This window comes from Adelges cooleyi, unplaced genomic scaffold (assembly GCF_023614345.1).
Source record: "Adelges cooleyi isolate 19-005CV unplaced genomic scaffold, UGA_ACOO_1.1 ACOO_flye_CR_arks_rails_tigmint_CR_PRNA_8, whole genome shotgun sequence".
Taxonomy (NCBI): Eukaryota; Metazoa; Arthropoda; class Insecta; order Hemiptera; family Adelgidae; genus Adelges; species Adelges cooleyi.
Genome location: NW_026096513.1, coordinates 574473 through 600561, shown reverse-complemented (window position 1 = coordinate 600561; position 26089 = coordinate 574473). Strand labels below are relative to the sequence as shown.

The 26089-nt window shown below is 32.0% G+C and overlaps 3 protein-coding genes across 10 annotated transcripts; 1 reads left to right on the top strand and 2 right to left on the bottom strand.

Moving 5' to 3' along the window:
• Positions 1-466: 466 nt before the first annotated feature.
• On the bottom strand, positions 467-9272 carry LOC126845964 (UDP-glycosyltransferase UGT5-like). 5 transcript variants are annotated; one of them, XM_050585051.1, is made up of 6 exons: positions 9254-9272; positions 4370-4639; positions 3212-3810; positions 2148-2370; positions 1863-2082; positions 467-1082 (listed from the first exon to the last, which is right to left on the bottom strand). In XM_050585051.1, exons 2-6 carry the CDS (start codon positions 4608-4610, stop codon positions 797-799), a joined length of 1569 nt encoding a protein of 522 aa, XP_050441008.1. In that variant the 5' UTR covers positions 4611-4639; positions 9254-9272; the 3' UTR covers positions 467-796. The 5 variants fall into 5 exon arrangements, with proteins under 5 accessions (XP_050441008.1, XP_050441004.1, XP_050441006.1 ...); XM_050585047.1 differs by lacking the exon at positions 9254-9272 and adding an exon at positions 7302-7519; XM_050585049.1 differs by lacking the exon at positions 9254-9272 and adding an exon at positions 7310-7519.
• LOC126845963 (UDP-glycosyltransferase UGT4-like) lies at positions 467-14627 on the bottom strand. Of its 3 annotated transcripts, none has more exons than XM_050585046.1 (7): positions 14105-14264; positions 13665-13843; positions 12360-12958; positions 11012-11234; positions 10727-10946; positions 9898-10041; positions 467-853 (listed from the first exon to the last, which is right to left on the bottom strand). In XM_050585046.1, coding segments are annotated over exons 1-7 (1500 nt in total). In that variant the 5' UTR covers positions 14239-14264; the 3' UTR covers positions 467-852. The 3 variants fall into 3 exon arrangements, with proteins under 3 accessions (XP_050441003.1, XP_050441001.1, XP_050441002.1); XM_050585045.1 differs by lacking the exons at positions 467-853; positions 14105-14264 and adding exons at positions 14292-14368; positions 14452-14627 and having other exon boundaries at positions 9496-10041; positions 13577-13843; XM_050585044.1 differs by lacking the exon at positions 467-853 and having other exon boundaries at positions 9491-10041; positions 14105-14263.
• Positions 14628-16936: 2309 nt separating this feature from the next.
• LOC126845611 (cap-specific mRNA (nucleoside-2'-O-)-methyltransferase 1) lies at positions 16937-22164 on the top strand. 2 transcript variants are annotated; one of them, XM_050584368.1, is made up of 17 exons: positions 16937-17157; positions 17232-17487; positions 17550-17664; positions 17727-17941; positions 18002-18163; positions 18233-18400; positions 18469-18636; positions 18846-19041; positions 19760-19869; positions 19939-20168; positions 20241-20417; positions 20530-20723; positions 20792-20911; positions 20971-21193; positions 21259-21482; positions 21563-21674; positions 21936-22164. In XM_050584368.1, the coding sequence occupies exons 1-17, from the start codon at positions 17153-17155 to the stop codon at positions 22042-22044; spliced, it is 2784 nt and encodes a 927-aa protein (XP_050440325.1). In that variant the 5' UTR covers positions 16937-17152; the 3' UTR covers positions 22045-22164. The 2 variants fall into 2 exon arrangements, with proteins under 2 accessions (XP_050440325.1, XP_050440326.1); XM_050584369.1 differs by lacking the exon at positions 21936-22164 and having other exon boundaries at positions 21259-21495; positions 21563-21675.
• Positions 22165-26089: the final 3925 nt, after the last annotated feature.

Here is a 26089-nt window from a genome sequence, read left to right as displayed (position 1 = left end):
TAAATATTAATTTAACTGGAAAAAAAATCCAAAACTTAAATATTTTTAAAGTCATTACCCTTTTCATTTTGATGTGGAACTAAAGACCTAAATTTTTTAAAAATAGTGTTTGTGTGAACCCATTTTTAGGTACTATTTTAACACTTTTAAAAAAGGCAAAATATTATTATTATTAAAAATATTACTATTTTATTCAATGAATTTTGTCACCTTTTTTTCTTTGAATTCACTGTATTTAAAAATGAAGATTTAGATGTAAGCAAAACGAAAATAAAACAATAAATGGTAGCGATGAAGGATGATGTTAGAAGGAATAACAGAGGTAACAGAGGAGAAATTATATAAGGATTACGCCTTAACGACGAAAATATAAAGCAAAACAGTGCATTTATATTAAATATATATAATCTATGTAGCTTCCTATAAGATATGAAAAAAAATTATTTGTACATTAAAAGTTATCAGATTTAAAAACAATGTATATATTTTATAAAAATTATTTATAAATGTACAAATTATTAATGTAACAATAATACATAACCTATTTTAAATGTATATTTTTAAATACGAGTACGATTTGATTTTTATTTCATTTATTATGCTTATAGCTGCGTTTATAAACATATTACTTACATTACTACACTATGTTGGTTTTAAGTGGGTACAAATTATAATAATAAAATACAACACATATTGTGATAAATCCTTTACGACAAATAATTTTTAACGACCCTTACAATTTCATCGACACCTACGTAGCTTATATAAAAAAGCGTACATATTGAAGTGTTACCTTTTAGGTATTTTTTAGTTTTTCGCTCTTGGTTAACCATAACAGTGACGTCCGGATACTCTTGATGGCAATGTAAATAAAATAGGTAAAGAAAATCACCACAAAACCAATAAAAGCAAAAACGTCGATCAAATAGTATTGGTACCAAGTCAAGTGTACTGCTGCTGTTTTCAAGTGATGTGCTCCCTTGTGTCTGATCACGTATTCCACCCAATAAACTGCAGTGTCGACGGCGGATAATGGCCGATCGAGAAATATAGCCGACACTCTTTTGGCGTTGTCTGTAAACCTAAAAAAAAATACAAACAAATTCTAAGTTGTAATCTAGTGTTAAAACCGATACCGAATTTGGATTCGACGCGGGTGAAAGTTTTTTCCAAAGCCGGACAAATTTTTAGACTTGACATGAATATGAAACTATTTTAACTGGTCGATAACCAGAGTTTCGTATAATTACTTTTAGAGTTATTTGTTTAAAATTTAAGACGGGGGGTGGAGTGCGGTTAAAAAATAATACAAACAGCCGAGTCTGCAACCACGAAAGAGCATTTTCATGTCTCGTTGAAGTACCGAATAAATTTAGAGTAGTGGTGGAATTATGATATAGTATATTAAGAAGCAGTACAACTAGTATATTAAAACATCACAATAGAAACAAGTTTCTAGCTAATATTGTAGTGTTTAATGTCTGGCTTAAAACAATTCATAGAGAATTTGGGCTCTTAAACTATTTTGAATTTATCATTTAGTTCAATTTAGTTTCATTTATCATTTAGTTGAACGTACAACATATCTCTTATCTCCTATATCTTACCCTAATCTTCTACCCCTACCTCCTACCCCCTATCTCCCACCCCTATCTCCTATTCCCTATCACAGTGTCCTAATGCTTTTTTCGTTATTAATTTTTGGTAACACTTTTTTCGGTTGTGTGCCAGAGCTAACAAGACTCTACGAGTATTGACACATTTTTTTTTTTATTTTCTTTTGTAATTTGATCATTCTAGGTATGAGGTCTCCAATATAACTGTATTAAATAAATTAATCAGTCGTTATTAGTTTTACTCACTTTTTGTCGGTCAACACACGATTGATGTCTTTTTCCAACTTTTTCTCGGTCAGCCTGAAAAGGTTGTTAACAATTCCGTAACCGTCGTCCTGGCTTGCCTTTAAGTTTGTAAATTGATCACCGAAAATGGGAAATCCAATTAACGGCACTCCGGCGTCTATGGATTCCATTATCCCGTGCACTCCACCGTGAGTAATAAAAACCTTGCAATTTGGATGTTCTACAAAACAAATTTATACCTGAACAAAGATGCTCAACACCTGATGTTTTGTTTTCGAATATTACTCAGGATATCCCTCTGCGGTAACCAGGAGTCGACGTAGAAGTTATCCGGGAATTGTCGGCTGTCATTACTGATCCATTTGAAAACAATCTTCTGTTCCAAACGGCCCAAGACGTTCACAATGGTCGCGAAGGAGTCGTTAGGTATGCAAGACACGTCCAGAATGGAGCCGAAATTGAAATACACAACGCCCGCCGTCGCATCGTCCATAAAGTCTTGAAGCCTCTGCAAGTCACACAGTGTTTTAATCGAAATTGGAGCTTGAGATGAAGATGTAGCTAAAACTGAAGCCAAAGTTTAAGCTAGAGCTAGCACTGGAGTTACGGAGGTGGAGATAGAGATGAAGCTGGAGTTTAGGATGGAGCTTGAGATGAAAATGGAGCTGAAGCTAGAGTTGGAACTGGAGTTGGAGTTTGAACTAGAGTTGGAGCTAGAGCTTCTTTGAGCTGGGGTTTGAGCCAGAGCTGGAGCTTGAAATGGAGATGAAGCTAGAGTTGGAGTTGGAGCTACGGGGTGGAGATAAAGATGGAGTTGAAGGTGGAGATTGAGATGGTGGACGTGATGAAACTCTATTTCTGCTTCCCCGTCCCCATCCTTATCTCCAGATCCATCCATGTTAAATAACAAAATCATGACCGAGAGCCTATAACGCTAAATCGTGAAAATAAATTAACAGAGCCTATTCGTGACAAAGAAAAATTATACAATATCCTTCTTTGCCTACTCCTACTTTTCTTCATATTCTCGCTCTGGGTGTCTTATCACATATTTATAATTTCGTATCTCCAATCTCTTATCACATGTTCATATATTTCGTGCAAATTAAAAAATATGTAACGACCCCATCCCATAAACATCACCATGTTAAAATATTTTCAATTCAAACGAAATCCATGTATGTTAGTATTTAAGTAGATTTCTATTATCCTAATGAAAAATGTAAATATTGCTATCCGGCCAAAAACAAATATCATTTTTATAAATCACGTTGTATGTACTTTGCGCGGTTACGTTTTTTTTAATTATTAAGCTTTAAAATAGATTTGAATTTATCAAGAAAGATTACTTTGTCCATTTTTTCATAGGATCGGAGATGAATGCCTGGCACTTCGACAAAACTGGGCACATAAGGACGTGGACTCAATATCATCACGTCGGAATCGATCAGGTGCAGCGATATGTTCTTCAACATATCTGTCATCGATGGTCGGTGCTCGTATCCGGGGTATTGAAAGCAATCGTTCATTATTTTGTCCATTTGAGGCAAGTACGTGATAGGTTCGATCAGGAAACCATACAAGCCTATGGCCGTGTTGGCGAGACGAGCCCAAAAGTCCATCTCTTTGCCGGCGTTCAGTGCAAAGTCTTTGATGTAGGATAAGTCAGAGGGGTTGGCAGCCCATCGGGAAGTCGACGCCCAAGGTGACACGGGAACGATGCTTACCACTGGAGCGCCGTACTTATGGCCCATAGCTACCGTAGCCTCTTGGAAAAACGATTCCAATATGACCAAATCGAACTTGGACTGGTCTTCTTTAATGAATTTTTGAACGGCCGACGCTGATAAGTACTTTCGTGTGTTTTCGACAGCAGTTGTAGAACGCATGAACGGTTCGCTTAGAAACGTATAACTCACGGGGCGTTCACGCATAAGAAAACGCGAAGCTAAACAGACATTTCTGTTTTAATAAATACAAGTATTTGATTCAAAATAATGTTATGTAGTTCTATTTTTTATTAATAAAAAAATATCCTCTGCTACACAGACAAACATATCATGAATAATATATTTTATGGAATTCATTATTCACACACTCCTAACCTAAACTTTACCTACTCAACAAATTCGAATCAACGAATAAAACAATCGAGTAAACGAGTAAACATGTCGAATAAATGAGCAAATGAATTGTGTAAACTAGTAACTAAAATAAGTAAATGATTCGAGTAAACAAGTAAATAAATTGAGTAGACAAAAATCTAGTAAATATATTTATGTTTAGTTTTGTAAGTCAATGAAAAGCTTTCCTTTTTTATTGTATTAATTAATTATACGCTTTACTAGTAGGAGTGTGTTGACATTAAGTTCATATTTATTTTGCTTGTTTTTTACATTGTTTTTTTTTTTTAATTTTATCAGGTAAAAGGTTTGTCATAACCCTCTTTTCGTGACAATGTTACTTGAACATTTTTATAAAAAAAAAAAAACACTCTTTTGTCTCACCTTTACTGAAGTCAAATTCACACGTCACAATAACTTGATTGTAGTTTGGTGGCGGATTTTTCGTCGGGTATTTTGTAACAATAGTTAAGTTGTGACCACGGTTTGCCAACTCCAAGAACAACGGATGGAACGCCGCGATATGACTCTTCCATGGCGATGGTGTAAATACTAAAATATTCGAAGATTCTATCGAACCGGTACATAAGAATGAAACGAGAAACAATAACGTCGTGTAACCCATTTATTATGTTAACTGAATCGTACGCCGATCTAAAAAAAAAATGTTTAAATTCACCAAACACAACACAAAAACAAAATAAAAATATCATTATTATTTTTCTACCATTTTCGTCTAATTTGTTTTTTTTGACAAAAGGTTCAACAACAGAGTGGTTGCTAGTCATTAATATATAATTGTTGGTCCAGATGGTCAAAATATTATAAATCTAACAGTTTTTTATAAATTGTTTTTTTGTACATAATTACAGTTAGTGGAGCCAAAAATCCGGGCTGTGATTCGCTTGTAGTTGGTTGATTACAATTATAAATCAAATATTTTTTTTTATATATTATATAATTTTTAAAGACACTGCCGCCTATAGCTACATAGCCCCTTTCAATAGTACTGAATGTGAATTTATCGGAGGAAACAGTAATTAGATGATACAGATGGCTTGGAGAGTGTTTCCATTTTACGGAACTACATCTGCCTAACGCGAAAGGCGGACCTGGATTCGATGACAACAGTAGCAATGAATATAATGTGAACAAGATTCAAAAAATTTTCTCAAAGAAGAAAAAGAGATCCACGAGGATCAGCCGCTTGTAGGAAATCATTGTAGAATTCGACACAGACGGACTCAAGGGTGTGTTATAAGTCCCAATGGGAGAAACAGCAATAGTGTCGAGCAAATCATTGAAAACCAAGTCGATCAGCTACACATTTGGCAACGTTCTAAAAAATGATCGGCCGGCGACTAAGAGTCTACACGTCTATGCTGCTGCTATAATTCATTTTTATCAATCCTCGGCCAAAATTTTCTAATCTAATCTAAGTACATACATGGTTATTTTTAGATCCTAGCAAGACCAAAGACGTGACGACAAGTAATAAGCCGCGATGACAACGTGAATCCAGCTGGTGTCATGAAGCCACTGCTGATGGCTACTACGTTCACTGTTCTACCTTTGTCTGTTAAATAATAGTTGGCCGGAAGCTATGTTAAATAATCATACTTCAAGAAAGTTTCACAACCAGAGATCAACATCACACATACAGTTGACTAAACAGCGATAAACACTTCCTTCGTATTTTTGTACATTTTTTTTGTATTATTTTATTATTACTTTTTTCAGTATTATTCTTTTTTGTAATTTTTGTTAAGTTATCTTTTTAGTATTATATTTATCTACTTGTTACAGACACGGCGCCAGAATTTTTTTCTTAGGTGGGCGGGAAAGGTCAAGTGAATTTTTTGGAGGGGCAACCACAATAATTTTATCTACTTCTGTCAATAAAAAACAATTATAATGATTTATCAGTGAATGACTTTAATATTTATAAGTGAAATAGTATAACATATGAATTTATTACAGATTAAGGGCCAATATATACTAGTGTACAATTTAAGTAAGGCAACTTTTTTAAATAAGCGTTATTTTTACCTGTCGGCCATCATATAGCTCTTATTGTACTCTATGAAAATCGAAGTAAAAATGAAGGCTTATAAAACGCCCAACAACCAGTCAGTGGAGATAATAGTTATCGTGTTATACCTACATTCTATTAAACCAAAACAATCCGTCAATAAACACTGAATTTTTGGAAAACACACACACAAACGTAAATATTATAATTATATATATATATATATATATATACACCAAAACACATAATTATATGGGCGACGGATTATTGATAACCGATTGCAAAAACACTCAAAGTATATTGATAAAAATAGGCCACATTTGGTGGCAATGTCATAACTAATAACTAAATTTGTATAGATAAACAGGTTTAAATCAAAACAACAATTGTTTTCACAATTTCCGTAATAACTAAATTTGTATATATAAAAATACAGTTATTTAAAATCTGGGTTTTAGGAATAATAATCAAATATTTAAAATTATACTATTTAGCAAAATATCTGGGGGGGCGAGAGAAGGGCAAGAATTTGTTATGAGGGGGCGACCGCCCACCCTCGCCCCCCTTGGCGCCGTCCCTGACTTGTTAATATTGTTTATCATTTTTTATAATTTACTCTGTAGGTTTTTTTTATAATTACAAGAGTAAATTACTAAGAGTAAATTACTAATATAGAAAAATGTAGATCTAAGAACAAGAAAACGTTTAATTAAAACGTATGTATGGAGTACAACATTATATGGTAGTGAAACATGGACGTTGAACAAAAAAGATGAAACCACTCTAGAAGCTTTAGAAATGTGGTGTTGGCGAAAAATGGACGGAAATGAAGACAAACGAAGAAGTGTTAGACTTAGTCAACGAGAAAAGATACTTGCTATGTAATTTAAGATCAATGCGATGGCTTCAGGCTTATGATATGTCATACGCTAAGACACAACGAAGAACTCCATAGCATCATACAGGAAGGTATGACAGAAGGGAAACGAGGAAGAGGCAGCCCAAGAACGTGTTGTATAAGTGTCAAGTAATCAAAGATGCAAGAGTCGATTCGTACAAGCAACTCAAGGATAAAGCGCAAGACCGAGAATCGCGGAGACAACATTTATTGTAGACCAATCTACGGATTGAATACTAATACTTAAAAAAAAAAATTGTGAAAAAAAATTAAGACAAAAAATATGTATTAAAAAAAAATTTCAATCATTTTTTAGACCAGCCGACACATAACAATGCTTTTATCGATTATTCTTTTTTAAATACTAATTTGTAGGTTGTACAAACGTTCACACCGCCGACGAAACTAATTGTTGTTAATTCCATAAATCATCTTTGGGTTTGGGTAGGTGCACGACTGTTGGAAAAAAAAATGAACTCACTGTAGCTCGTATACAACAATATCAAGCGGGATAAAAACCGCTGAAACAAACGATTTTTAGTAAAGAAGAGCACTTAACAAGTTTTCGAAACGCGACTACATGTCTAACGTAGCGACGACCGAAGACGACTGCACCCATGATTGAAATATACAACTAAACAAGGATATTGCGCATATTAGATAGACCCCTTCTTCATCAAATAATCTACAAATATGTCAGCGTAACTGCAGCCTATCAAAATTAAGTATAAAAGTACACAGTGAAACTTATTGTATTAGTAAAGTATACATTTTTTATTCATAGTAATGAATTGATATCCCGTTACGCTGCCATTTTATTTCTGAGTTCTGACTGCACCGCAGACTATATTATGAAAACAGATAGTTCACTCGGCTTATAAAAAAATACCATGACGTAACATGACCCAAAATGTAATTAGTGTAACCGCAGATTCAAGCATAAAATTTCATAATAATATCACAGATTAGATAAAAAGAAATGATCTAATCTGTGATAATATTGTCAGTTATCATTTAAATCTCTTATCAATCGAATGAATGATAAGGAGTTTGTACAGTAATATTATAAAATAGGTATCTGCACAATAATTTATACTAATTCATGCGGCTACATCGATATCTTCGCGAGTCCCTAAACAGTTTTTTTTTTAATTTCCTTTGTTTTAGACCGAGTGAGCTATCTGTTTTTGTATAGTCTGTGATTAAAGTGTGATAGGTACAATGAAAGAGACCAATAACATCTTGCCTAAATTAGGTAGTAAGGTTATGACCAGGTATGATTAGGTTATAGTAGGACATAGTTATGATTAGGTAATAGGTTATGCAAGTACAGTTGCATTCCCAGTTCCAGTTCCCACTACTTCCAAAAATATATGTCGCTCTTGGTTCACAGACATGATGTGCTCAAGATTATATTATAAACGGCTGCAACGGTGCCTTGTGGTATAGGTGGTATAGGTGGTGGTCGTTTCACAGCGGTTCGCGCTTCCGTGGCCATTGCAACCCATACTATTTTAACAACACATAGTATAACAACAACAGAACAACACAAATATGAGTGAAAAATATTATTACATCGTAATTCAAAGTACAGGTGTATTTTTAATTCATTTTTTAAATATAATTGACTGCTATAAAGTTTTAATATACAGGTATTTTAAAACATGCACCACCCAACTATTTTACCCACGAGCCGCCACTGCCTATGACATCAGTTCTATCAATATACCAATCAATTCTGCATTGAATGATTTATCTGTTCACTTATTCACCCAGTTTTTCTAACCCACGTATCTCTGTTTCCTCTAAAGATAAGCTTTTGAATTTTGAAAAATAGATTCAGCTCAAGTAGCTTAAGATACTGTAAAAATTTGAGCCCTTAATAATAACTCTTTTCGAAAAGGGAAAATTTCAAAGTTTTCATTTTTGTTACTGACTCGCTCACTTCACTCATCATCAAAATTATAAAACACTTTCCGTTTAGGTAGAAACGTGAAATTTGGCACAAAGGCAGGTCTTATAGTGTGACTAAAGGGAAAAATCTGAAAGTTGCCATTTTCTCAAAATTAGTGCCGCTTTAGGGCAGGCGCGGATTCAGCCCCCCCCCCCCCCCGTTGGCTATATCATAGTATATTTTGCTTATTTTAGTTTTGGGGCAAAGCTTTTGTTTTTTATTGTTCATAAATTAATTTTATCTTATATTACAAATAAAATCTGTATTAGAGTGAACGCAGACTAATATGTGACCGGTGGCCGACCGATTTGTCTTTTATTTTTTTTTGCTAAAAATAGAATCTGATTGTATATTATTTTGATTACAATTAATATTATATTGTACCTATTACCAGCCGCACAACCTGTCCCATTCATCATGAATCTTGGTGGCCATGTAAACGTAGCCCACGACTCGTTACCGTGGCGAGGATGTGGCGTCTGGCGTCTCTGATAAGGCGGGGAACATGAATCCACGGAAACCTCCACTGAACGCGTCTTAGGACGTCAGATTTAAAAACAATGTATAAGTATATATTTTATAAAAATTATTTATAAATGTACAAATTATTATTGTAACAATAATACATAACCTATTTTAAATGTATATTTTTAAATACGAGTACGATTTGATTTTTATTTCATTTATTATGCTTATAGCTGCGTTTATAAACATATTACTTACATTACTACACTATGTTGGTTTTAAGTGGGTACAAATTATAATAATAAAATACAACACATATTGTGATAAATCCTTTACGACAAATAACTTTTAACGACCCTTACAATTTCATCGACACCTACGTAGCTTATATAAAAAAGCGTACATATTGAAGTGTTACCTTTTAGGTATTTTTTAGTTTTTCGCTCTTGGTTAACCATAACAGTGACGTCCGGATACTCTTGATGGCAATGTAAATAAAATAGGTAAAGAAAATCACCACAAAACCAATAAAAGCAAAAACGTCGATCAAATAGTATTGGTACCAAGTCAAGTGTACTGCTGCTGTTTTCAAGTGATGTGCTCCCTTGTGTCTGATCACGTATTCCACCCAATAAACTGCAGTATCGACGGCGGATAATGGCCGATCGAGAAATATAGCCGACACTCTTTTGGCGTTGTCTGTAAACCTAAAAAAAAGTACAAAAAAATTCTAAGTCGTAATCTAGTGTTAAAACCGATATCGAATTTGGCTTCGATGCGGGTAAAAGTTCACTCTTTGCCAAAACCGGATTAAGAAGAGAGAGGAAGGGAGTGTAGCCCAAGGCCCTAGAAAAATGTTGGGACCTGACATGAAAATGAAACTGTTTTAACTGGTCGATAACCATTTTTGTATAATTACTTTTAGAGTTATTTGTTTAAAATTTAAGACGGAGTGGAGTGCGGTTGAATAATAATACAAATAAATACTTCACTTCACCATTCCTTCTGTCATAAATTTTGAACTTTGATAACTTTAAAATTAATAACTCAAAACGGTTACCGCTCAATCGGAATGTTCAGCAAATTATTCTGAATTATATAGTATATTAAAAAGCAGTAAAAAGCTAGTATATTAAAACATCAAGTTTCTGGCTAATATTGTAGTGTTTAATATCTGGCTTAAAACAATTCATAGAGAATTTGGGCTCTTAAACTATGTATTAAGTTTATTACTTAATTTAGTTAACATAATATATACGTTATCGTTTAACTTTACAAGTCTTGACACGTTTATTTATTTTTCTTTTCTTTTGTGATTTAATCATTCGAGGTATGAGGTCTCCAATATAACTGTATTAAATAAATTAATCAGTCGTTATTAGTTTTACTCACTTTTTGTCGGTCAACACACGATTGATGTCTTTTTCCAACTTTTTCTCGGTCAGCCTGAAAAGGTTGTTAACAATTCCGTAACCGTCGTCCTGGCTTGCCTTTAAGTTTGTAAATTGATCACCGAAAATGGGAAATCCAATTAACGGCACTCCGGCGTCTATGGATTCCATTATCCCGTGCACTCCACCGTGAGTAATAAAAACCTTGCAATTTGGATGTTCTACAAAACAAATTTATACCTGAACAAAGATGCTCAACACCTGATGTTTTGTTTTCGAATATTACTCAGGATATCCCTCTGCGGTAACCAGGAGTCGACGTAGAAGTTATCCGGGAATTGTCGGCTGTCATTACTGATCCATTTGAAAACAATCTTCTGTTCCAAACGGCCCAAGACGTTCACAATGGTCGCTAAGGAGTCTTTAGGTATGCAAGACACGTCTAGAATGGTGCCGAAATTGAAATACACAACGCCTGCCGTCGCATCATCCATAAAGTCTTGAAGTCTCTGTAAGACACATAGTGTTCTGATCGAAACTGGAGATAGAGTTGGAGCTGGGATGAAGTTTGAGCTAGAGCTGGAGTTTGAGCTGAAGCTAAAGTTAGAGTTGGAGCGTCATATGAAGATGGAGCTGAAGATAGAGTTGGAGGTGAAGATAAAGATGGAGTTGGCGTTAGAGTTAAAGCTGAAAATTCAGATGGTGGACAAAAAACCTAGTTTTTTATATAGATATCTTATGACTGGGGGTCATTCTGAAAATTTGTCCGTTATGTTTTGTGTCACAGTGCTGACGTCATAATGGATTATGAAGGAATTATGGAGTTTTATAGAGGAAGGGTATGGAGGTGAATTAGAGATAATAGATTAGAGATACTAGCTTGCAGGACATATCTACGTATTAATGTATCTGCATGAAGTGCGGATACGCTGTAACTTTTTCTCTGCTCCACGGAAAATCATTGAATCATAGATATGATCTCTTATTACTTATCGTTAATCTATTAAATCTTATCTTTTGTCTTTTTTTCATATCAGTAATCTCTAATCTCTTAACTTACCTCAAATATCCAAATGTTTAAAAATATTTTTGAATATTGTCGCGCGAAAATGGTGACATGAAAATTCTGGTAGTAGTAAGCCTAATAACATATCCATGTTAAAACTTATACTCCCAGTTATCTCTACAGGCACTCGTTCAACATCGGAAATTGTAAAACTCTGTTTCTGCTTCCCCGTCCCAATCCTTATGACCATCTTCATCACCTTATTCATTTTAATTAACAAAATCATGACCGAGAGCCTATAACGCTAAATCGTAAAAATAAATTAACACAGCCTATTCGTGACAAAAAAAAATTGTACAAAGTAATATAAAAATATGTAATGACCACCATCCCAAAAACATCACCATGTTAAAATATTTTCAATTTAAAAACATAAAACGAAATCCATGTATGTCAGTATTTAAGTAGATTTCTATTATCCTAATGAAAAATGTAAATATTCCTATCGGGCCAAAAACAAATATCAATGTAAATAAATCATGTTGTATACTTGTATGTACTTTGCGCGGTTACGTTTTTTTTAATTATTAAGCTTTAAAATAGATTTGAATTTATCAAGAAAGATTACTTTGTCCATTTTTTCATAGGATCGGAGATGAATGCCTGGCACTTCGACAAAACTGGGCACATAAGGACGTGGACTCAAGATCATCACGTCGGAATCGATCAGGTGCAGCGATATGTTCTTCAACATATCTGCCATCGATGGTCGGTGCTCGTATCCGGGGTATTGAAAGCAATCGTTCATTATTTTTTCCATTTGAGGCAAGTACGTGATAGGTTCGATCAGGAAACCATACAAGCCTATGGCCGTGTTGGCGAGACGAGCCCAAAAGTCCATCTCTTTGCCGGCGTCCAGTGTAAAGTCTTTGATGTAGGATAAGTCGGAGGGGTTGGCAGCCCATCGGGAAGTTGGTACCCAAGGTGACACGGGAACGATGCTTACCACTGGGGCGCCGTACTTATGGCCCATAGCTACCGTAGCCTCTTGGAAAAACGATTCCACTATGATCAAATCGAACTTGGACTGGTCTTCTTTAATGAATTTTTGAACGGCCGACGCTGATAAGTACATTCGTGTGTTTTCAACAGCAATTGTCGAACGCATGTATGGTTCGTTAAGAAACATGTAAGTCACGGGGAGTTCACGCATTAGAATATTCGAAGCTAAACAGAGATATGTTTTAATAAAAGTAAGTATTTGATTCGAAATAATATTATGTACTTCCATTTTTTATTTATAAAAAAATATCCTCTGCTACAAGAACAAATATAATATTATGAATCATGGATAATGCTTTTTATGGAATTCACACACTCCTAATCTTAATTTTACCCAAAAAATTCGAGACAGCGAGAAAATAAAATGAAACAACAAGTACACAAATCTAGTTTAAACCTGAGTAAACGAGTAAAACAACTGACTGAACGAGTAAACACGTGGAAAAAATGAGCGAACAAATAGAAATAGAAATAAATAAATATAAACAAGTAATTTAAAAAGATAAATTAATCGAGTAGATAAATTGAGTAGACAAAATCTAGTAAATATATTTATATTTAGTTTTGTAAGTCAATGAAAAGCTTTCCTTTTTTATTGTATTAATTAATTATACGCTTTACTAGTAGGAGTGTGTTGACATTAAGTTCATATTTATTTTGCTAGTTTTTTACATTGTTTTTTTTTTTTAATTTTATCAGGTAAAAGGTTTGTCATAACCCTCTTTTCGTGACAATGTTACTTGAACATTTTTATAAAAAAAAAAAAACATTTTTTTGTCTCACTTTTACTGAAATCAAATTCATACGTCACAACAACTTGATTGTAGTTTGGTGGCGGATTTTTCATCGGGTATTTTGTAACAACAGTTACGTTGTGACCACGGTTTGCCAACTCCAAGAACAACGGATGGAACGACACGATATGACTCTTCCATGGCGATGGTGTAAATACTAAAATATTCGAAGTTTCGATCGAACCGGTACACAAGAACAAAACGAGAAACAATAACGTCGTGTAGCCCATTTATGTCAACTGTATCGCACGCCGATCTAAAAAAATACCATTATTATTTTTCTAATTTGTCTAATTTGTTTTAATGACAAAAGGCTTCAACAACAGAATTGTTTTTTTATATCTAATTACAGTTTGTCATTACACCATTACCACCACCACCGTATATTAGCGGAGCTAAAAATCCGTGCTATATTATTCGCTTGTAGATGGTTAATTACAATTATAAATCAAATTTTGTTTTTATTTATTATCGTTTTTTAGGACATCGCCGCCCTATTTGATACCACTGAATTTACCGGATGAAATAGTAATCGATACAAACGGCCTGGAGAGTGTTAAATTCCTCTTTATGTAATTTACAGCTACCTAACCCGAAGGACGGCCCTGGATTTGGTGACAACAGTGGCAATGATTTTAACGTGAATAACATTCAGAAGATTTTCTCAAAGAAGGAAAAGAGAATGACGAGGATCAACTGCTTACTGTGGTCAAGTCAATCACGTCAACCGTCACGACCGCCTACCAGAGGAAAAGGAGATCATACCCATACAATTTGTTACCTATAAAATATATAAAACATTTTTAACATTTCTTATAATTTACTTTGTAGTTTTTTTAAATAATTATTCGCGTTTTATCTTACTTTTTTTAAGTTGGTCATGTACAACGTAAAACGTAGGTACACAAAATTCCACAATTAAAAATTTCACGTGAATGTTCAAAATCGTGTAATAGACGTTTCGAAGATCTCCTTAATTATTATTATGAAATATATAAACGAACACATAACAGACAACTTTATTTAAAAAGACGAAAAAAGTTATAGCTTACCATATTTTTTAAGTTAAAAAATACGAAAATTAGTTGGAAATTGTTTGTATTTTAAAGTGGACGAGGTAAAACTAATTTATTTAGCGTTTAACATAATAATAAATTGAGTATATTATATCTCGTTAATGTTTATTATACTAAAATGATAAAAGTACCTATTCGTATATAAACCTAATCTAATCTAACCTGACCTATTCGTATAATTTTGTTATTTAAAGATTAAATATATATGATTACTATTAAATTTTCATATTAATTTAATACGTACATCATGTGATACACATGAGATTATGTGAATTAATAGGTACTAGCAAAATAATTCTATCCAGTTATTAATGTTAACCTGGCAGGTAGAAAATATAAAATTAAACTACCATATACCTGTTGCAGTTTCAGAGTTATTCTTTCTTTGGACCACACTAATGAAAAAAACACTGATAACAAATTAACTACCTATAGTTAAAAAAAAAATTAGTTAAAAATTACATTCGATAACGTATTATCTGGATAATATAATAAAATATATGAACAAGATCCAATACGCCGTATTTCCATGTTTACATTTAATATTGGGCTTTTGTTTTAGAAAATCATGAATAGATTACTTAATGACCCCGTGATTGACTCTAGTTTTCATAATATTATAACTTTATTGACTTGACTGTATAAAGCATTAGAAAAATAAGGTTTGAAAGGTAAACTACTTACCCAAATTAATTCATACGAGTGAACTTGCCTTTATTGTTTACTAAAACCTTTTAAAGTACCGATTATCGCACGGTTACTTCTCTATTGTTTTAATTTCTTTGATGATAAATTAACTATATAAAATGTTTTTAACGGTAAAATATACCTACAATTTTTTTTTGTTTTACCCCCTCCCAACTTAGTTTTTTTGATAGCAACTTTTGAAACTTAATTGGTAACGCATACATTTCATTTAAATTGAGAATAATGTACTAAAAATGTTGACTTGTCGATAACCAATTTTGGATAACTATTTATAAAATCATAAGAGTTTAAAAGTTAGGATGGGAGTGGAAGTGCGGCTGGGAAATGCGCACAGACAAAACTAATACTACACCCCACCTTTCTTTCTGCCCTAAAATTGAAACTTCAATAACTTCAATCTGTCCACAACTGGTTATCGACCAGTCAATACTTTTTGTACATTATTCTCAATTTAAAAAATAATGAAATGTATGCGTTACTATTTAAGTTTGTTTTTTTGTGAAAAAACTCGTACGAGCGCCCCGTTCTAAATGCTGGATGACTGCTTTTCCACGATAATACCCCTAGTAGGTCTATTTTTTTATTTAAACGGGCTACATTTTATAGTGTGCTAAAATTATGTACACCTGACTACACATAATTTTTATTTTCAAACCATTAGATATAAATATATTTGAAAACAAGAATATTTAAAAACAAACATTTTGAACAGAGGATGTACATTATTAAAATGAACAAATCAAAGATTGGGGTTTGAATTTTTGGGGGGGCTAAAATCCCATAGAACTCCCCTAGTTGCGCCTATATGGTTTTAAGGTGTGAATTTAAACAGCAATCACGTCACGTTTACAATCAGCTAGTAGTATATTTTATATTTTCGAGTCGCCCTTACGGGCGCAAAATGAGTAAACCGAAAGGTTTGCTGAATAATCGAAGGTGAATTTGAAAAATTATCCTGACCTAACAAAAAAAATTTATACTTCTCCAATGGCCTTTGGTCATCGGGTACCACTCATAAAAATATAAAGTGTAAGGTATTTGAATCTATTGACTTACTGTGAAAATATGTACAAGCGAGATAAATTTGGCGGCACAAAAGTAAATTTAAAGTAGATCATAGCTAAAATCCGATCGGTCGTTAGATTTTAATCCGCGATATCCGGTGAACCAGTTTTTTCACATAGTTAGTCTATAGATCACAAATCGTACTCAAAAATTATTAATATGACCAAAAATTAAAAAAAAAATGTTACTACCTTCTTCTTCAAAATCGAAGAAAATTTTGTCAAAAAAGGAGAAGTTGTTTTCTCCTTAAACTTACTGCATGCTATAGTTATTTGCAAAATAGTTGAATTAGTTCCAAATTTTGGTCAATTTTGGCGCGCTATCGCTATGCAGTTTACTGTTTAACAAACTGCAAACAACCAGTTTTTTTTCTATAGGAAGTGGATATTGGCCTTTGGGAGTAATGCGATTTGGGAAAAGTTGTAGTAACCCCAATATAAATTCCGTATACGTTTTCTTCTTATCTGGTTTTTAGATAACACGAATCGGTAAACAATAAGTGTTCTGATTGTTATATATTTTGTCGGTGTCAATGTGTCATAATAATTGTATAAATAGTGACTGCTTGTTATTTTGAACGTTTGTTTAATTATAACAAAAATATATGTACCTAGTTTCACTTTACAATTGTACTATACACATTCATTTTGTATCTGATTTTTTCTATATTGTTATTTAATCGTGTGAACCGTATTAGGTATATAATTGTGGTCATCATGTTGTAAGTGCTAAAACCTTATTAATAATCGATATAATACAATACTTTTTTGTACTAACTCTAGTAATGTTGTTAAGGTCTTCGAATTTGTCAGACAGTAGTGAACAATCCGAAGAAGAGGCGCCCAAAATGGAGAATTCAAAAAAAAAGAAAAGCAAGAAACGCACTTATGACGAAAGAGTGACATCCAGGTTTTACACTCAAGATGATGATCAATGCGATCTTCCATACATGGCTGATAATGTTAAAAAAAATAAAAAAATAAAAAAAAGTCGAAATTTTAAGAAATCACCACATTCCGAAAACGAAACGCCTTACCAGTCATCATCTAACGTAATAAATAATAAACATATTATAATTATTCTATACTTTATTTTATTTTTTAAATATTGCAGAGAATTTTAAATAGAGATACAGAGATCAGTTTTAGTGGTGTAAATGATCTAAACAATCAAGAAAAATCGTATTTAGATAATCCTTGTAATTTTATGAAAAATACAGCCAAGCCAGGTACCAGGTCTTTTAAGTTTCAAGTTTGTATTGTGCATTTTAATTCTTTATTGTTTGAATAGAATTTCATGAGAAGGATTCTGACAGCAGTTCAGACAGTGATTCCAGTAATCCATCTTTCTTTGGAGAACAATCAAATAAACTAAAAAATGTATTTAAAGAAGATAATGCCTTTACAAAGTGGTCGAAGAAAAGCAGTGACTCTGATTCTGATGATCCAGTATCGAATAGTTTTGATAACACGGAAAAAAGTAGTAACAAAGGAATGTCGTTAATGGTAAATTCATTTTATTTTTATTGTTAATCAATTTATCTACTATTTAGTTGATATTTTTAGAAAAAAATTGGTTACAAAGAAGGAGAAGGTTTAGGAAAAAATGCCCAAGGCTTGGTCAATCCTGTACAGCTGCCAACTCAAAAAGGGCGAAGAGGCTTAGGTTTTAGTTCGCAAGCGCCGAGAGAAGCTTTTGTCTTAGACTGGAATGCTGAAATGAAAGAAGTATTTATCTGACTGAAAATGTTTCTGTTGTAACAGGTAACTATTTTTCGTACTGATTTTAATTTATAGTCCACAGAAATATTAAAAGTAACAGAATGGTTAGAAAATGATGTTCCTTCGGTTTTTTCGTACAACAATATGGTGTATTGGATTAAAACGGGTGAAAAAAAGTTGACTTATGATCAGACAACTGAATTTGCAGATCCTGAAATCTTTAAAGTCGTTAATTCTAGTAAGGTAATGAGTTTTATTTTATAACAGACAGAATTTAATTAAAAACTGTAAAAGTAAATTTATTTGTTTAGAATGTGTTGGATAATATTGACGATCATGATTTTCGCAATGCTAGGACTAAAGCAAATCCGTTTGAAACGATAAAAAATGGAATATTCCAAAATAGAGCTGCAATGAAAATGGCTAATATCGATTGGGCGTGTGATTTTATGTTCACCGATCCTAAATACAGCGACGAGGTAAATAAATGTAAAATATTAAACAATATGTATCATGTGTCAGCCTTAAAGTTAGAAAGACAATTAAAAATCCATACATGAAATTAATTTTGAAATATTGGTTACTTCAGTTGAATATAACCAAATAATTTCTAAGTTGGTAGACATTGGCTCGTTGTCTTCTATGATACTTGGCCATCGATTATCTGCTTATATTTTCTTTGTTTCAGACAAGTATGCTGTCAGGGCCTAGCGATTTAGTGTACTTTGCAGATATATGTGCGGGACCTGGTGGCTTTTCAGAGTATGTCCTTTGGCGAAAAGGTTGGAGGGCCAAAGGCGTAGGATTTACATTACGCAACGACAATGATTTTAAGCTAAACGATTTCTATGCTGGCTCTCCCGAGTCTTTCCAGACATTTTATGGTAAACCTTTTTTTAACATGATAAATAACTATTAAAATGCGCCAACATTAGGGCGATTTGACACCGATTATTCCTTCTTTGTTTGTCTCAAGTGTAACATTGGAATTTATATGTATTTTTTGAACATCAATATCGATCACGCTACTGATGGAATAAGAAATCTGTCAACACGTTTGAATCCATTATTAAATTTATTTAAATATTTTCCAGGGATGGTCACATCACCTAATTTTATTTTAGAAAATGTTCACTTATAGCTAATATTTTACTTACACCCCTATGGCCCAGGGCCCTATATATATTAACAAAGCAAAGAGTAATCCAAATTGGTGTATAAATTAATCCATATTTCAATAAATTAAGCCATATTTTTGTACCATAACATTTCCGGAGTGATGCACGATTCCAATATACTACTTGGAAAATTTAAAATTAAATGATTTAGATGTATATTAATAGGTGGTTAAACGTCCCTATAGTAAATTGTTACAATTTAGCAATACAACATATTTTGATCGTCTATCATCTATTAGCTTCGTTATTTTCTGGTTGCTAATGGCGAGTAATAATAATATTCAATAAGTGTATGGTCTTATTAAGGAGAAAAATGGTATAAAGTGATTTATGTTTTACTTAACAAAAACCACCTTAATATAAAATGGTATTATATCTAAATAATAATAAGACATTAAAGTATTTTTTATATAACTTCATTCAGGTTCTGCGGAAGACGGTGATATTTACAAACCAAAAAATATCAGTAGTCTAGAAAAGTATGTTATGGAAGTAACCGACAACGAAGGTGTACATTTTGTTATGGCTGATGGTGTGAGTATAAAAATGTACAATATATCAATCCAGTACTTTCGTCATAGCATTATTATTATGTATTTTCAGGGATTTTCTGTTGAAGGCCAAGAAAGTTTTCAAGAAATACTATCTAAACGTTTATATTTATGTCAAGCTTTAACTGCAATTAGCATTTTACGGCACAACGGTCATTTTATGTGTAAACTTTTTGATATATTTACAGAATTCAGCGCCGGACTTTTATTTCTTTTGTATAAGTGTTTTAAACAAATAAGTATTTATAAACCAGTGACGAGTCGTCCAGCAAACTCCGAAAGGTATTTACTAAACGATAGTACGTACATTTAATTTTCTAGATAAATTATTGATATTAATATAAAATATGTAAGATATGTAATTTGCAAATGGAGAAACGAGAATGTTGACGTCATTAAGAAGTACTTGTATAATGTGAATTTAACATGGAACGAATTGAGTTCAAAAGAAGACATCTTGACTATTGTACCACTTGAAGAGATATTAAATGATAAATCTTTTTTTGAATATTTATGGAAATCAAATAACGAGTAAGTTTTATGTTTAAATTTGAAATTAAACGTAAAACATAAAATTGCCTTTTACTTGGTAGATTATTGTCATGTACATCATCGGACTTAAGATTTGTTTTTTTTTATTTAGACTGGGGCAGATACAAGCATTAAGTCTATCAAAAATTGTTGCATTTACAAAAGATCAACGTTTAGCTGACGACAGACAGAAAGACCTTAGAAAAATGTGTTTAGATCTTTGGGACGTTAAGGACGATGTAAGAAAAGCTCCTCCAAGAGACGAGGCCCCGGCTGCTTGTAATAAGTTCATTACGGGGTCAAGAGGTAAGTATTCTTTTTAGTCTTGTGAGTTAGAGCAAAATTACTATGCATTGTTTTTTTTTTCTGTGTAGATTTTTTAGAATGTTCTCCGGAAAAACTTAATCAAGAAAACCTAGCGAAAAATATTAAATCAAAGTACGACTGGCATTGTGTTTTGCTTAATGGAACTAAAGCGCCTACATTTTTTTTAAGTAACTGAAATTGATTATGCTTTTTATTTCGAAATTTAATAATGTACTCTACACTTAAGGCTTAGGTGGTAGTCGAGTGTACGAACTCAGCGATCATCATCGTTGGATATGTAACGATTCTTTAAAAAATATCACTATGAGCCCTGGTACACTCGTTTACGGAGAACTGGCATATGAGTTCGAAGGTGAAAGCCTCGGTCAGCTCAGGGTAAAAGTATTACATATTATTGACGCGTACAGGCTCGGCAACATAGATATCAGTAATTATAGTTATTTGACCAGGTAAGTTAAAATTAAGTCAAAAGCTAGTGAATTCCGCTAAAGCAAATTTGTTTTTGTTATCGCAGAGTCGAATATTGTAGAAACTTTGCAAAATCCATGAATAAACAAGATCCTGATCAAACTAAAATCAGAGTAAAAGAACCCGTTTACTTGACAGAAATATCGGAGATGTTTGAAAAAATAGATTTGAGATGGTCAAAATGCCACCGAAAAGATGTACAAATGTATTCGTTGGACGAACGCAAATATTGCTCTGCCACCGGAATATTATTTATTAACGGCACGGCGAGTTAGTGCATCCAGTACTGAATTGTCAAATTAATAAGTACGATTAGTAATATATATGTATATATTGTCTATCTTTTTCAGAACCTTGGATCAGAGCTTATTCTCGTACTTATAGTAAAATATATTATTGGCATCCAAATCAACAGCCCATTTACGAAGAACAAAATCCCACTGCTGCATACGCCTCTTTTAGGTATAAAAATTTATTTCATTTTCATTAATATTTTAATTTTTTTACCAATCGTATCTTAACTAGTTTTCAATTGGAATACAACAGTCGATACTAAAATATAGTATCTATTTTTGTCAAAAACAAATTTACATTGTAATTAAAAAGACAATAATGTAATTATTGTTTAATTTTGAATGTTATTACAAATTATAACCATAGTAGTTGTTATAAAATATTATATTAGTACACGTTTTTACTTAATAAATTTGCTCATGCTTTCAGGGAATGTTGTAGGACTAGTAAAATATGGCACTGGATAGACGATTTAGGAAATCCAATAACATCAACAAAACAGCTGCAACAAAAAGATGTATTGAACATTCTGAAATGACTTCCTACTCTTACTTTTTATGTTATTTAGCTATGCATATTTTGTTGATTTGTTATTTTATTACATTTCAAACATTAACTTTGTCATATACTTAATTTTAGACTGAGTCAAATGAATAAAAAAAAAATGTTGTTGTCATATACTATGTATATATATTTTATTAAGCATCAAATTTTATATGACGCTCGTAAAAATACTTCGCTGTGTACTTTAAGAGTCAATAATTAATAAAAAAAAAAAACTTTTTTTTTGGGGGGGGGGCTAGATGATATTTCGTTTTTTTTGGTTTTACCCAACAAGTAACCACAGATGTGACAAACGTTTGACGAAAATCATATTGAGAACGTGTTACCCGGAAGATCAAAGGTCAAGATCATATTTTGACCTAAACTATAATACAATATAATATTAGTTCGATAAGAAAATAATAATAATGTAATACTATATCAGGAAAGAGGACAATGTTTCATACCACCACGCGGATGACGTCGTACACTGTTTAGCAATGATAGGAATTCGGTATAGGTATAGAAATAATAATTGTTGCAGATAATCTTAAATATACGAACAAACATAGATGTTGCCAAACGGAGCCATAAAAACCAGATAGACCATGTAATAACGAATTAAGACCATTTCAGCGAAGTAGCACAGGACAGAGAGAATTGGAGGAATGTTTGTTTTGCAGCGATGGGCCTCAATGGCCTAACTACATGAAGGAGAAGAAATATAACTTTTTAATCTCCTTAACCACTGATCCGATTCCTTTAAGTACCTAGTAAGTCTATAAACCAGAAATCGTACCTTAAAGCAGTATAATGTACTTTACTGGACAATAATTAAAACAGTTCGTCCCTTAAAGCTAGTACAAATTAATCTGTAAATAAATTGACATGGTCGATATTTATTAAATCCCTTTTTTTTAATATTGCCTTTATAAAGCTCGTTAAAACCACCCTCTTTCAATCCCTTAGGATCTGAAAATTAGACTGAAAATATATCTTAAATGGGGCTATAACATAAGGCTAAGTACTCCGGTAGGTTATATGACGTAGGTATCTTTTATCGACACAAAAATAAAACATCTTAAAAATGTCAACAGAAGTTTTGTTTACATATTTTTAAAAAAATATTTTATAGTTATTTTTTGGTCAAAATTTGTTTTACAAATGCTGTATACAAAATGTTGAAAAAGATTCTGAAAACATTTTATGTTCGTGTTGAACAAAATGTATCGCCTATTAAATATTTGTTTGACCTTATTTTTAATTGAAAACGTAGTTTTTTTTTAAACAGAGAAATACGTTGCGCTCTTTAATTTTTTTTAAATTATACATTAATCATACCTACCTCATTATATCCGTACCTAATCTGTGAATGCTACCACTTGTATAATGTTTTTATAACGATTTTAAATAAGTCAAACTTCATGTATATAAATGCACCTATTTTTATTTTATTTAATAAAAGTATAAAATTATATATTTTAACTTGACTCTTTTATTTATAGTTAATGCAGGAAACGAATATATAAATACAATGTACATAATATGGATCTATCGGGTTTAGATTTGGCATTTTTGGTCTTATAGCTGGCTGCCGGCCTAACGCTACCAAACAAGTTGGCCCCAGAGAGAGGTGATGTATAATTTAATTTATACACTTATGTAATTAACATTTTCCAGATCCAGATCTAGAACAACTATAGTTATTGTTTAAAAGCATAAATTTGAGTAGGATTGATAGTGAAGTCACAGACAATTTTTGATTACTGAAAAAATATTTTTTTTTTTAAAAACAAAGTAAATAACTAAATCAGACGTTATTTAGAGAAGATTCAGATATTTTTGTATTTTATATCGGGTAAAAATGTTGGTTAAATAAATTTTAAATCTTAAAACTACAAAAAATAATAACATAATAACAATCACAATATTCGTTTTCGGTAAAAGTAATTTATCATCACCAGGGCTTGAATTGATTATAGATTACTTGTGTTTTAAATAAGTAAAAGTTATACTTTTAAGTTTTAACTTTACATTCGTTTTTAACTATAATTTTAATTATACTTCACCCTGTATTTCAAAACAGTATTAAATAAGTTTTAAAATAAACGTTCCATGAACAAATGCATTGATAAAATAATGTTTTAAGTACCTACCTACCTACTTTTAAAATTTAAGTTTTATACAATTTTTTTATTTAATTAATCTGTGTATAACTTATAGATTAACTGTATATATTTAAAAAAATTTCATGCTGTTATAAGGGAAGGGGGTTGAATGAGTTTTGGTTTCCGAGTTCCAAGTAATAAGTACCTAACTTTAATAGTAGTTGCAATTAAGTATGTGGATTATGGGTTATTTCCAACGTAGGTACACAGTTAAAACATCTAAAACACAAAACAAAAAAAGATTATTAAAAATGAATCCACAAAGTTATGACTTTTTAGTCTTTACCTATTGTTCTGTCATTATAATAATATACTTACTGCTCGCTGCGATGATGTTTTGACAATGGCCGATTTCGCAATGACCAATATCTTTTATTGTCCTTTCAGAATCTAATTTCTTTTTCTTTTGTTTTATTGTGCCTTGCAATTTGTGATTGAGCATAATTAAACGATCAAAATTCATTATTTTAATACAATCTATTATTTTTTTAATGGAGATGATATAGGTATTACACTGCGTAACTAAACTTAACGTTTTTTTTAACATGAACCAAAATACATTTTTTTGGATTTGTTTCGCTGTACCCGAATCTAGACTCAGATTTTCCTCAGTACGTCAATATTTTTTTCAAATCCCGCCAAATAAGTAAAATCGTAATTTTTACTATTTTTATTGGAGGTTAAAAAATAGTACACAAATTCTGATGTCAGTTCCGAATTCAACAGAGAAAACAGAATAATTAAAACTGGCGTACCAAAGAAAACCTGAGTCGGATTCGGATTCAGTTAAAAAAAAACTAAAATATTTTGGTTCTTTTACTACCTATATTCCCAAATGGGACAGGATTTCGATTCGTCGAATTTAGATACTACTAACTATTTTTGAACATAATATGTTTGCACGTCATACTGGTTATTTGTACATTTAGTAGCATATTTCATATTTACCTAAAATAATAATACAAACTATACTACTTTACTCATATAAATCTAATATGAAAAATTATAGAAATATTTAATCCTGACGATGCTTTGTTTAAATTCAATTTTTCGTTCTTATCTTCGGTTCTAAAATCTCTCGAAAAAAACGGGCAAAACTTTATCAAATTCGGTTGCTTTTATAAATGTCGTTATAGAAAAATTAACAACTTTAGCATGAGCTTCTCGAGGCAAACCCGTGTACATTAAATAACAAAAATTCTGTATAATATAAAATATTGTCTGAAATTTCTAGAATATTAGATGGCAAAATCAATTCTCTGGGAATTATTATTGAAACTATAAACGGTATCATTTTAAATGTACAAAAACATGTTGTCGGATCGTCGAAGGTCTTTTAAATTTGAAAACGTCAGCAAAGTAATATTGTACTTCAATGTAATGCTCACAAGTCGCACGAAAAATACCATACACAAATAATTTTATTTAATATACGATTATGCCACTAGCCGGCTATAAAAATTACTAAGTTTTTACATTTTAACTGTTTTAACAGTGTCAATTGTAGTAGAAATGTAACATGTTTATTTAATTATTTTTATTTTGTGGGGAAAAAAATACATTTAGACGCCCTACAGTTAATAGAGAAATTCCTGATAATTTAATCTATATAAAAAAATTGTACACCGTAAAATTTAAAAAATTGGGCATTGAAGGCATAACAAAAATTGTATAATTGGTGTAATATATTATGATGTTTTAAAATGCATGTTACAAGTCTGTATTCAGAAACGTGTAAACAAATTTATATATTTTTTCATATTCTATGAACAGTTAAAAAACGGCTATATATTGCGGTGATCTAAACGGGTATTTTACCTAATCACGCCGTTATACGTGTAGTAACCGCACGGAATAGGTATAACTTACGGC

Coding starts and splice junctions, on each gene's coding strand:
- LOC126845964 (XM_050585051.1), bottom strand. CDS start 4,610: ATGGGTTACACGACGTTATTGTTTCTCGTTTCATTCTTATGTACCGGT. Junction 2,371..3,211: donor CCTATGAAAAAATGGACAAA/GTAATCTTTCTT, acceptor TGTGACTTGCAG/AGGCTTCAAGACTTTATGGA. Junction 1,083..1,862: donor CGTGTGTTGACCGACAAAAA/GTGAGTAAAACT, acceptor ATTTTTTTTTAG/GTTTACAGACAACGCCAAAA.
- LOC126845963 (XM_050585044.1), bottom strand. CDS start 14,238: ATGTTATTCACGTTAAAATCATTGCCACTGTTGTCACCAAATCCAGGG. Junction 13,844..14,104: donor ATCGATTACTATTTCATCCG/GTAAATTCAGTG, acceptor GTATTTTTTTAG/ATCGGCGTGCGATACAGTTG. Junction 11,235..12,359: donor CCTATGAAAAAATGGACAAA/GTAATCTTTCTT, acceptor TGTGTCTTACAG/AGACTTCAAGACTTTATGGA.
- LOC126845611 (XM_050584368.1), top strand. Junction 20,169..20,240: donor CGTCCAGCAAACTCCGAAAG/GTATTTACTAAA, acceptor AAAATATGTAAG/ATATGTAATTTGCAAATGGA. Junction 21,675..21,935: donor GCTGCATACGCCTCTTTTAG/GTATAAAAATTT, acceptor TCATGCTTTCAG/GGAATGTTGTAGGACTAGTA.